This window comes from Piliocolobus tephrosceles, chromosome 10 (assembly GCF_002776525.5).
Source record: "Piliocolobus tephrosceles isolate RC106 chromosome 10, ASM277652v3, whole genome shotgun sequence".
Classification (NCBI taxonomy): Eukaryota; Metazoa; Chordata; class Mammalia; order Primates; family Cercopithecidae; genus Piliocolobus; species Piliocolobus tephrosceles.
The window spans coordinates 88,417,541-88,428,687 of NC_045443.1; the positions used below are offsets into that span (position 1 = coordinate 88,417,541).

Genomic DNA, 11,147 nt, shown 5'->3' on the forward strand with positions numbered 1-11,147 from the left:
ATATTTGTGCCTATTTATTCACTTAATTGAGAATACCCATTGCACCAGTCAATTCCTAATGAGAAAGCCCAGACCTAGAGCAGATAATATTCAGCTGATAATATTTAAATGACTGGTCTTCCTTGTTTTGTTTAAAAAAAAAATGCATTTGAAATCCAGAATATTTGGACTTTTACTCAAGCACAGAATTAAGGTTTTCATTAAACGAAATTAAATTTTGAATTTATCTATCTCTCAATTTGTTCTACACGGTTGAATAAATTAATCTTGAAGCAACTCCTCTGTATTACCACTATGGCAACCATTAACTTCTAAAAGCTTTAAAAGGCTCTGCACTGTTTGGCCTGAGTTACTAAAAATGTATTTTTATGGGTTTAACATACTGACATGTAGACACGTTAAGCACAGTGGAATTCTGCTTTAAACATGAGCCTGGTGCTCACATTTGTTTCCGTGATCTACATTAATTATCTAAAAGACCGTAACCATGAATACCTGGCAATGAAGCTGTATCTTAGTTTCTACTTTATCTTGAAAATAGATGAGGAAGAAATGTATTTGGCAAAGCTTGCTCAATCCTCATATTCCTGACAAAGCATCTTTCAGTTCAGAAGAATCATATTACCTCTTGCCCCTTTAAACACTTTGACAGCTTAACAGAGATATTTGAATATTGTGTTAATTGTAATCACTTGAAAATGGTTGTTTTTCTGATTCTTAATAACCAAATCACTTAATTTCAGAGAAAAGAAACCTCAATATTGGGCACAGCTCAAAGAAGTAAAGATTAAACAGAAGAAGCAGAAAAAGAATAGGGGCTTTTAGGGCCACAGTCTCTCTCCTTTGGCGTTAAAAGACTGGATTAAATTTTACTCAGAAACTTACTAGATGAAAACTCTGGACAAAATACTGTTCCACAGTTATCCTTATTAAATGGTTACAATAATACCTTATTTCTAGGGTTAGTTATTTGAGTTATCTTATGTTTGTGGTCTCATAAATAATATATAATACAAATATAAAGAAGTCACTGGCAAAGACTATCAGTATTTGTTTTCCCAATGAGTCTACGTGATTGTATATTTTTTTGTTGCTTAAGTTTTTAAGGTTCTTAAATACTATAGCGTAGGATGAGAATTAAATAGTTTAACATTGTTTTTAAAATAATCTTATGGAAAGTCAGTGAGACAACCATATTAAAATCCCATCAGCAAAATTCTTTCCTCCCTTCCTGCAAATCATCTTCAGTAAAGAGAGAGATTAGCTTTTATTTTTCACATACTCTGGAAAAAGATATTTAATTCAGGCGGATTGTGTTAAAGTTTCTTCTTACAACATAAAGTTTTGTATGTATGAAACTTCAAAATATACTGTATAAATTGGCCACAGTAGGATATATTTTTAAATATAAAGACAAGTATTCCATATCTTTTGCCACCAGAATAGTATAAATATTGCTAATATAAGTACTTTGTGTTCACTAAATACAGAGACAATTTCCTAGACTAATTACCCTTTAACATTAATTCAGTCCTATACCAATTTATTATATTTAGAAAAACTAATATTAAGATACTTTTTATATATCATTATCTAAAATGTACTTTGATTTCTGGACGTTGTCCAGAATTAGCTTGATTCTCCTTAAGCAATTTCTAGTGTTACAGAGCATCAACATATATTCTAAAGTTATTATCTTTTTTCTTTAATTTTATTTTTATCAAGTTCAGGGGATACATGTGCAGGTTTATCACAGGGGTATATTGCTTGGTGCTGAGGCTTGGTTAGTTTGCATTGCACCGTACTATAATAAAGACAAATAAACAGAAACCTCTCCTCAAGTTTTAATTGATACAACTGCCTTTATTGAGTTCTCTACCATTCCTACAACTTTGCTAAATATAATTTCATCCCTTTGAAAAATCTTCTAGAATTTTAAAGAATTTATCATCTGTAACTACTATACTTTATGGCGCCTTTCTTTACAAGAATGATTTTAAACCATCCAGCCACTTTATCTGTTCATGGAGGAGAATTTGCCTCAATTTTAAGATCATTGGAGGGTAATACCGAGGAAAGCATCTCTCAAGCAAGAAATTTTCTATGACCAGTTTTTACTGGTATTCCTTTATTCATTGCTACTGTTATTTACTGATGAATGCATATACCATATCATTCCAGAAAGGATATGAGACAGTTCTAAAACAACACGTGGTAATACATTTAAAAAATCTACATACATAGTTGAGGTGACAAGAAAATAAAGGTAGACAAAGTTGTATGAAACCAGGGAAGACTGAGACAAAAATTGGGCCCCAGGTTGCTGAGGAGGCAAGCCATAATGACAAGCACACTCAGTTACCAATACAGAACCCCGAAAGTAAGCAACTGTTTTTAGAAGTTGTAACCCATTCTGACACTGAGACCTGAGAGAAATTTTTCTTACACATCCCCACAAAACCCATTGCATAGTGCCATTGTAAATGCCCTCCATGTCATCGTACAGGAAATACAATTAACAGCTCTATAGTACTTTGTAGTATAACATTTCTTGGTGTTTACTGAATACACAGGGATAGTACAGGAAAAGTAAAAGTAATTATATAAGGCTACATTAATTAATGTAGTACAGGTGAGGAGGAGTTTATTAATCTGGATGAAGCTAAGAAAATTTTACTGGAGGAATGGATGTTGACATCCTTCTATAGAGCCTCATAAATCTTAACATTGCTACCAAGCACTTTGCTGGAAAAATGCTTTACTCATAGGTAGGGCTCATGTTGTTCTTAGAAAACAAGTTGAAGCCCCCTCCAACCTAAGCAAAATGAAATATCAATAACTTTATAACATGAAAATGGAGACATCAAATAACCACCTTCATCAAAAAGTCTATCTCAATTTAAACCACTCAAATAATACCAACTTTTGAACAATGCAGTTTTCTGATGAACCCTTTAAGGCAAATTGAAAAATGTTTTCCTAGACTAGTAAATATGTGACAAATACAAAATTATAGTCCAGAACTTAGATATATGTTGAAGAATGCATAGTTACAATTAGAAGTAGTCTCATGCCATTCTTTCTTACAAGAATTAGATAACAGAGTCAGTTATCTATAAAGGGTACCTCTAGTTCACATTACCCATAAGAAAAGGCTTTTCTTTTCCTTTTAGGAGTTGCGGAGTACTTGGCATTCAGTTCAACTAAAATAAATACCAAGTTAAAAGAACAACGTAGAGCTTGACAGAAAATGGCGGCAGAATAATAGTCTTTTATTACCCTTTTGGAAATTATTTTGTGATATGAGAAGACAGCATCACTATTATGATATATAATTACTAACTGTTTAATCTTAGTCAAGTTATTTACATAACTGCTCTTTGTCTGAAAATCCTCATCTATTCAACAGGAATAACAATAGCAATTTATAGTTTTGTTGTGAGAAATAAATGAGGTAGTAAGTGTAATATGACTACAACAGTAACTAGCACATAATAAATGCTCACTTAAGGTTAGCTGTAGTTTATCAGAAAACAAAAAGTCTACATTTTGATCATATAACCTATAACCATCCTATTCACAGCATTAGAGTAAAATGAAAGTGCAGTAAAAGCTGCAACCATTTTATGTCACACCAATATATTTACGTACTGGGTAATACATAGCAGTCTGATGGCATTGTTGGGCCTAAAACTTGCTTCTAATATAGAAAACAGTGGATCATAGATAGTCTAGATCATAAGAAATCACACAAATCATCAGTTTGGAATTACATTACTGAATATAATTTTCAAACACAAATAATTTAATGACCCTTTCTCAACAACTCAGGAGCCAACAAATCTACCACCATCAGTAGAAACCAAGAAAGTTCAACTGAGATTCTTCCTCTGGGTTTTGGGGGCAGTTTGACGTATTGACCACCTAAATCACCAGACTCACAAATGCAACATTTACAGTGGAATAATTCAAATTTGATTTTCAGATAAAAAACTTTTAAGTTGTTCCATCTTGTTTTATTTATTTATTTTTTTTTACTGCTGCATAACAAATTATCATAAACTTGGTAAACCTATACCCAGTTTTTTAGCCCACAGTTTCTGTAGGTCAGAAGTTCAGGCCTGATCTGACTGGCTTCTCTTCGAAGGGTCTCACAAGGTCAAAGTCAAGGTGATAACCAGGGCTCTGGTCTCATGCAGAGCTCAGAGTTCCTTGTGTCTATAAGCCTGAGGTCCACATATACTTACTGGCCATCAGTTTCTCTCACCATTTACAGGCCTTCTACATTCCTTGCCAAATTGGTCTTTCTGTCTTTTAAGTCATCGAGAGATAGTTCACTTTGCTTTGAATCTCTCTCATGCTTCATATTTTGACTCTGACACCAAGATGCTGATTTAAAGAGCTCATCAGTTTAGGTCAGGCCCTTTTAGATAATCTCCCTTTCTTAAATTCAAGTGTGCCATGTAGCATAGGCAAATTATAGAAGTGATATCCCCAAATGCCCATGATATTAAGGATTGTAGAGGGCATGGGCATACTAGGAATGGGCCTTTTAGGGAACATCTTAGAATTCTGCCTACAATATACATCAAAAGCCTTAAGAATTAATCTACCAAAGCCTATACCAAGGGTCCATTATGCTGGTACAAAATGCCAAGTCTTATAATTTATAAGAAACTGGCATATATGTTAAAGGCATTGTTCCGTTATCCTATACATTTATAATTTTAGGATAAAGGTTTTCTGTTCTACAGATGAGATAAATTATAGGCTAAAACAGGCAGAAACATACCCTTGCCATTGGAGATTTAAAAAATACCAAAAATTTCATCCTACCATTTTCCATGTGCTGTATTTACCCTGGATTTTTTTTCCTTAACTGTACCCTATATGGGTTATGTTAGTAGTATTTAGTCAGAATGTTTCATAGGAAATCAAGAACATTTGGAACAACTCACCTTAATACACAAAAATGAGATAAATAAGCTTACCACAAGTCACTGAAATCTGGACTTCCAGAACTGCATGAAGAAATTCATGTCATGAGTAATTCTATTAGTTAATCTAGTCAGATGGCTGGATCTGTCATCTTTACTTCACATCACCCCATAAGAACTTATGCACTGTTTTTTCACTTGTTTGAAAAGCAGTTCATTTTAATTTGTTAATATCTGAGCTAAAGTTCTTCTAAATGTTGTTCCTCATGTCATCTATTTACTTTATCATATATTTTTGTTTTTGTATTTCTTTGTTTCTTAGGTAATGGATGACTGAGTTGGTTGATTTCTTGTTGCTAGATCTACCCTATAAATATTTTTAAAAACTATTTACAGGTTTTAAGTGCCTTATAGTTATTATAGCATATGTATATGCCTATTTATATCTATATCTATACCATCTACCTACAAACTGGTTTTTCTGATGATTAGCTCATCACCAAGGAATGCTAAGTAAGGGATAACTAATATATTTCAATCAACCACAAGGGATTATTAATGGCTCTCTGGATCCCTCAGTCATGGAGGATTCTAAGTTTGGTTAGAAGTAAAATTGCTCAGAAAGGGCTGTGTGAAGTTAGAGTTGTTTGTAGGTGTTAAAGGCTGAAGTATGTAAAGATGCAATGCTTTATATTTGGTATTTCACATTATATGGCATTTCATAGGAAGTTGTTATTCCAGAAAACACAGATACTTAGGAGATATTGTATATTAAATCATCTTTATATAGATATGTTTGTTAGCTTAAATTTCTTGATGTCCTGAAAAATGTCTGAACCTCATGAGAATGCCTAGAGCTTTATGGGCAGTGAAAATGATCCTGATGGTAAGGAATGGGTTAAAAGAATTCTGCAGATATAGTCATTTTTTTTCATTTTTGCCTAGAGAAGCCATGATCCCAAACAGCATTGTTTTCCTACTGTGTATTTGGTCTTGTGAAAGGAATAGACAGCACCCTTGAAACCATTCCCAAAACCTACTCAAAATAGAAGATTCACTTATGGTAATCATCAAATCTCTTTGATCCTCTGTAATAGTTTGAGGGGAAATGACAAATAAGTTTGAACTAAAATGTTTAACTTGATAGATAAATTCAGAAATGCACTAAAAGTTTTTTTTAACAAATGTGTTTTTATGCAAGATGAAAAAACAAGCAAGGCAGACAAGTTAACCACTGAAAAACTTTCATCTTATATTCTACGTTGATGCATCACATTGGAGATGTAGAAGTCACATAGGGCAAAATTGGTGTTAACAACCATAAATTCTCAATAGAAAATCCTGTTAACAAACAGAATCCATACAGTGAAATAAATCAAACAGTGAATATTAATGAAGACTTAGGAAATGAAGTCATAATCAAACTTGCAGAAGAAAAATGATCCGCTATTAAGCCTAAACTTTATTAAAGAGAGAAAAAATGGGAGGGAAAGATGAAATGAGGGTGAAAAGAGGGTGAGAGTGAAAGTAAGAGAGAGAAACAGAGAGAAGGGGGAGAGGGGAGTAGATTTTTAAAAACTATCACATTGTGCAAATCTGACTGTTGTATTCATAAGGTAACATAAACAATATTGAAAAATTTTAGTATCTTAGTAAAGATATATCTAGTTCAAGACAAGTTAAATATATGAATTCATGTAAATATTTCCTAAATTTGGTTATCAAAAATAGTTATTCTAAGAAGATTTACACTTTAAAGACGGCCCAAAATATGTTATGATCCTTTAAAGGTGAAGTAATTTCTCTTTTTGTTTATTTATAGCTAATTAGTCTTTGTCAGTGTTGCACATTAGTTACACTCCAGCATTTCAAGGTCTGTTTGCTTTCTGATTCATAAAAATTAACCTGTATCCTTTAGTTATATTAAAAGCCTTGTATTTAATTAGGAACATGTCATGTCATGTCAAATTTATGGAATGGGCTACAACCTTGCCCCCCTTTTTTTTTTTGAAAAAAAAAAGGCTGGAGTGCAGCGGCCAGATCTCAGCTCACTGCAAGCTCCGCCTCTCGGGTTTATGCCATTCTCCTACCTCAGCCTCCCGAGTAGCTGGGACTACAGGCGCCCGCCACCTCGTCCGGCTAGCTTTTTGTATTTTTTTTAGTAGAGACGGGGTTTCACCATTTTCGCCAGGATGATCTCGATCTCCTGACCTTGTGATCCACCCGTCTCGGCCTCCCAAAGTATTGGGATTACAGACTTGAGCCACTGCGCCCGGCCAACCTTACCAATTTCTGCATTACTGCTGGAGAGACAATCAGTTATTTAGGGAAGCACATTCATTCTTGAGCTACAGTAGAGTTCCAAACTATTGTTCTTTCTCTGTATTTTTATTTTCTTCTGGTTTATTTCAATCTCACATCTTTCTCCTTTACCCCAAATTTTCCTCATCATTGCATGCATACCATTTTAACTCTCTTCTTTGCTTATTAACTTTTTCTAATTTTCTCTGTTCTAACTTCACAGAAATGCATTTTTATGTTCAATTTGGCAATAAAATTGGAAGGAAATAACATGAACTTTAAAAAAGCAAAAGATTGGCCAGGCACAGTGGCTCACGCCTGTAATTCCAGCACTTCGGGAGGCTGAGGGGGGTGGATCATGAGGTCAAGAGATCAAGACCATCCTGGCCAACATGGTGAAACCCCGTCTCTACTAAAAATACAAAAATTAGCTCCATGTGGTGGCACGTGCCTGTAGTCCCAGCTACTTGGGAAGCTGAGGCAGGAGAATTGCTTGAACCCGGGAGGCGGAGGTTACAATGAGCCGAGATTGCACCACTGCACTCCAGCCTGATAGCAAAAGACTGTTCCGGTATTAACCTCCAAAAAATTGAACATGTTTTGGAGAAAAGGTTAATATGAAATTATTAACAAAAATTCTTTCTACTTATTAAAAAAACCAAACATCTATTTGAAGAGAACAGACCCCAGTCATTCCTCATCTCATGCATTTAAAAGGTTCAACAGTAGGAGGATCGATTACCTCAACTTGATCAACAGGTATGTTTTCATAGTTGTACAAATTATCCAGGTCTCCTAAGGTGCCATCATAGGTTTCTGAGTCATAGTTGATGGACTCTAGAGTTGGGGCAGTCACAGCAGCATCAAAGATGACAAGTCCCAGAACAAGTATTGCCAATGTCTTCATTATTCAAGCTTTCCTAATTATAAAATATTAAAATGCATAAATATTTAATTGATAGTTTATGAATAGTTTACACTAAATAGAAATGATAAATTAGTGTCATTATCAAAGAACTCAAGCTGGTAGCTTTCCTTCCATAGATCATTTATAAATATAACACATGAAATCATCTGATTTCCTAGGACCATTGCCGCCAGATGTTCAAATTAATTCACAAACCTGTCTCTGATTTTACAGTGGATATTTTAATTACAGTAAACTTTTATTTTATAGAGAAAAACAGAGCTTATTCACAAAAGCTTTTTCATCATCTAATAGTTTTACCATTTATTAAACATTAAGATTCTTCGGCCGGGCGCGGTGGCTCAAGCCTGTAATCCCAGCACTTTGGGAGGCCGAGACGGGCGGATCACGAGGTCAGGAGATCGAGACCATCCTGGCTAACACGGTGAAACCCCGTCTCTACTAAAATACAAAAAAAAATTAGCCGGGCGTGTTGGCGGGCGCCTGTAGTCCCAGCTACTCGGGAGGCTGAGGCAGGAGAATGGCGTGAACCCAGGAGGCGGAGCTTGCAGTGAGCTGAGATCCCGCCACTGCACTCCAGCCTGGGCCACAGAGCGAGACTCCGTCTCAAAAAAAAAAAAAAAAAAAAAAAAAAAAAAAAAGATTCTTCATCGACTCTGGGATATGAAGTAGAAGATGATGAGGATAATGATGATGATGGTGATGATGACTGCAACTGTCATACCATTTTATAGGTGAAGAAACTGAGACAGTTGACTGGTAATACAACCAGGACATCCACAAATAATTCCAGTTTCAATGATCCATGGTGTGGCTTAGGCATTGGGGTTTTAAAAATAATTTAAAGAAAATAGGACTCATAACTGTTTCTTGTACACTGAAGCCTAAGGCCTTTTTCAGAACAAAGTAACAAAGTTTTGTTTGTTTTTTCTGTTACTTCTTTGTAGCCTCTGGATATAGAAATACATACATTATTTAATATGTATGTCAGTATTCCATGCAATATTGTCCAAAATGTTCCTAATAAAATAGAATAGAAAAAAATTTCCTTTAGTCCTCAGTATTTTATTTAATTCTTAAATAGCTATCTAAGATTTGAACTCAGAACCAATAGGAATATGTGTTTAAAAGGCACTACTTAGCATGATTCCCTTGTATGCCTATGGGATTATAGCCATCTTTTTTTTTTTTTAATTCCTTAATAAGCACAATTCTTATTTTCCATTAAAACTTTTATTATACTTTTTGAGGATTCAATCAAGATCCTATAATTTTAATTATTTTGTTTAGTTCCATATATACTCATTTGAATACATTTTAGTTTAGAAAAAAATCTTCATGTTTAATCTTAAACATTTAAGTTAGTGTTATCAAAATGTTACCTAGTGATTCTTTATTGAGGAGGCAAAGTATTGTAAAATTCTCTATCAAGCATATCTAATTTTAGAAGCTTTTATATTTTGAACACACTTCTTGGGTTTACTTTAAGAACAGTACCTGTGGTGTTGGTACCTATGCATACATATAAAAGGGAATTCATGATAAATATTACTTTTAAACTTGAATGCACTGGCAGACAAAATGACCTTCAGTTACTTGAAAGAAAGTCTTTATGAACCAGGTTTAGGCAGAAGGATATGAAATTCCTCTGAGAATAAGAAGCAGTACAAGGAGCTCCTTCTTAGCTCCCCTATGCTTTCTTCAAATAAATTTTTTCTTCACACTGGATAAACTAAGCCTCTATTTCAGTTTCCTTTGCAGAAATCTTTGCAGGATTGCAGATTTGGAACTGTTCTAGGCAATTACCAACAAAGTCCTACTTAATAAAGCAGTGGGTTTGCAAGTCTTCCAGGAACCATTCCCCCATAATCAAGTTGGAAACATTAACAGAAGCCACTACCAACTTAAAAAAATATTTTCCTTATATGTTTCTGGGAACTTCCATTGTTCAAAGAAATTATACACTTGCTGCCCTTTTTTTCTCACTTCATACTATATTTGATTACATATGGCTACATCTCAGAATTTACTTGCATTTTGCATCTCTCCTAGTGCTATCAGCTATAAGGTAGTCTGTGTGAATTGTAAAAATATAAACAGCATCTATCTATGTTTAGTTTAAAAATCTATATTCCTTTCTTCAAGTGATTATAATAGCATTTAATGTAGATTCTTAATTGAAACTTTGTGTTCACTTTATACCATTTCTTAATATTTTAAAATTTATGTGTTTTAAAACTTTCAATATATAGCTCAAAAAACATTCTAAATGCATAATGTCATGTCATCATTACAATACTTTTAATCTCCTGAAATTTCACCATCTCCTCCCTTTGCATAAAATTTCAATTAATATCAATCAATAGTGCCTGTCTATACTGGCAAAGAATGTGGTCTGTGTCAGGACATTTTACTTAAGACATATATTGGAAATCACTATAATTTTATTGGCATCTGTCATGACTATTGAGATTAACTATTTGCTGTATGTTGTTAATTCTTAAGCTAATTCAAAATTTTGGATTTTCCAAGAATAATATAAATACAAAGTCAATAACAAAAATAAACCAAATCCATTGAATCAAAGTTCACCAGAAGATATTAAGGCAAGTTGAATTATTTTTTAAAGGTTGTTATAGTAGGGAAAGAAAGTCTGATCCAAGAAGAAAGCAAGTATAAAAACTTACCTTTGGCTCTGACGTGATGAAATGGCACAAAGTGACTGAGGATGCAGAGCTAGTGGTATTTGCCCCTGACCAATGGATGTGAATTCTGGTCTGTGGGAGGTGGAATTTATAACACTCAACTTTCTGTTTGCAAAACTTAACATTGGGAAATACTTCTCAGTCTTTAAAAAACCCCAAATTATTTTATAGTCACCCAAACTAAGCAGTAGGATCCAAATCACATATTATATAAAGTTCTTGAAATTATGTTAATAGAGTTATAATTGCCAAAGTAACACCTTAAAATTTTTAAAT

The 11,147-nt window shown here is 33.9% G+C and overlaps 1 protein-coding gene across 1 annotated transcript in view; it reads right to left on the bottom strand.

Annotated features, from left to right (window-relative positions):
* EPYC (epiphycan) overlaps positions 1-10,933 on the bottom strand; it is a 50,047-nt gene extending 39,114 nt beyond the window's left edge. Inside the window, exons 1-2 of the mRNA XM_023205816.2 lie at positions 10,854-10,933; positions 7,981-8,158 (exon numbers count right to left, since the gene is read on the bottom strand). Coding sequence (XP_023061584.1) covers positions 7,981-8,145 — 165 coding nt within the window. The 5' untranslated portion in view covers positions 8,146-8,158; positions 10,854-10,933. The remainder of the gene's footprint in view (positions 1-7,980; positions 8,159-10,853) is intronic.
* Between the last annotated feature and the right edge of the window lie 214 nt (positions 10,934-11,147).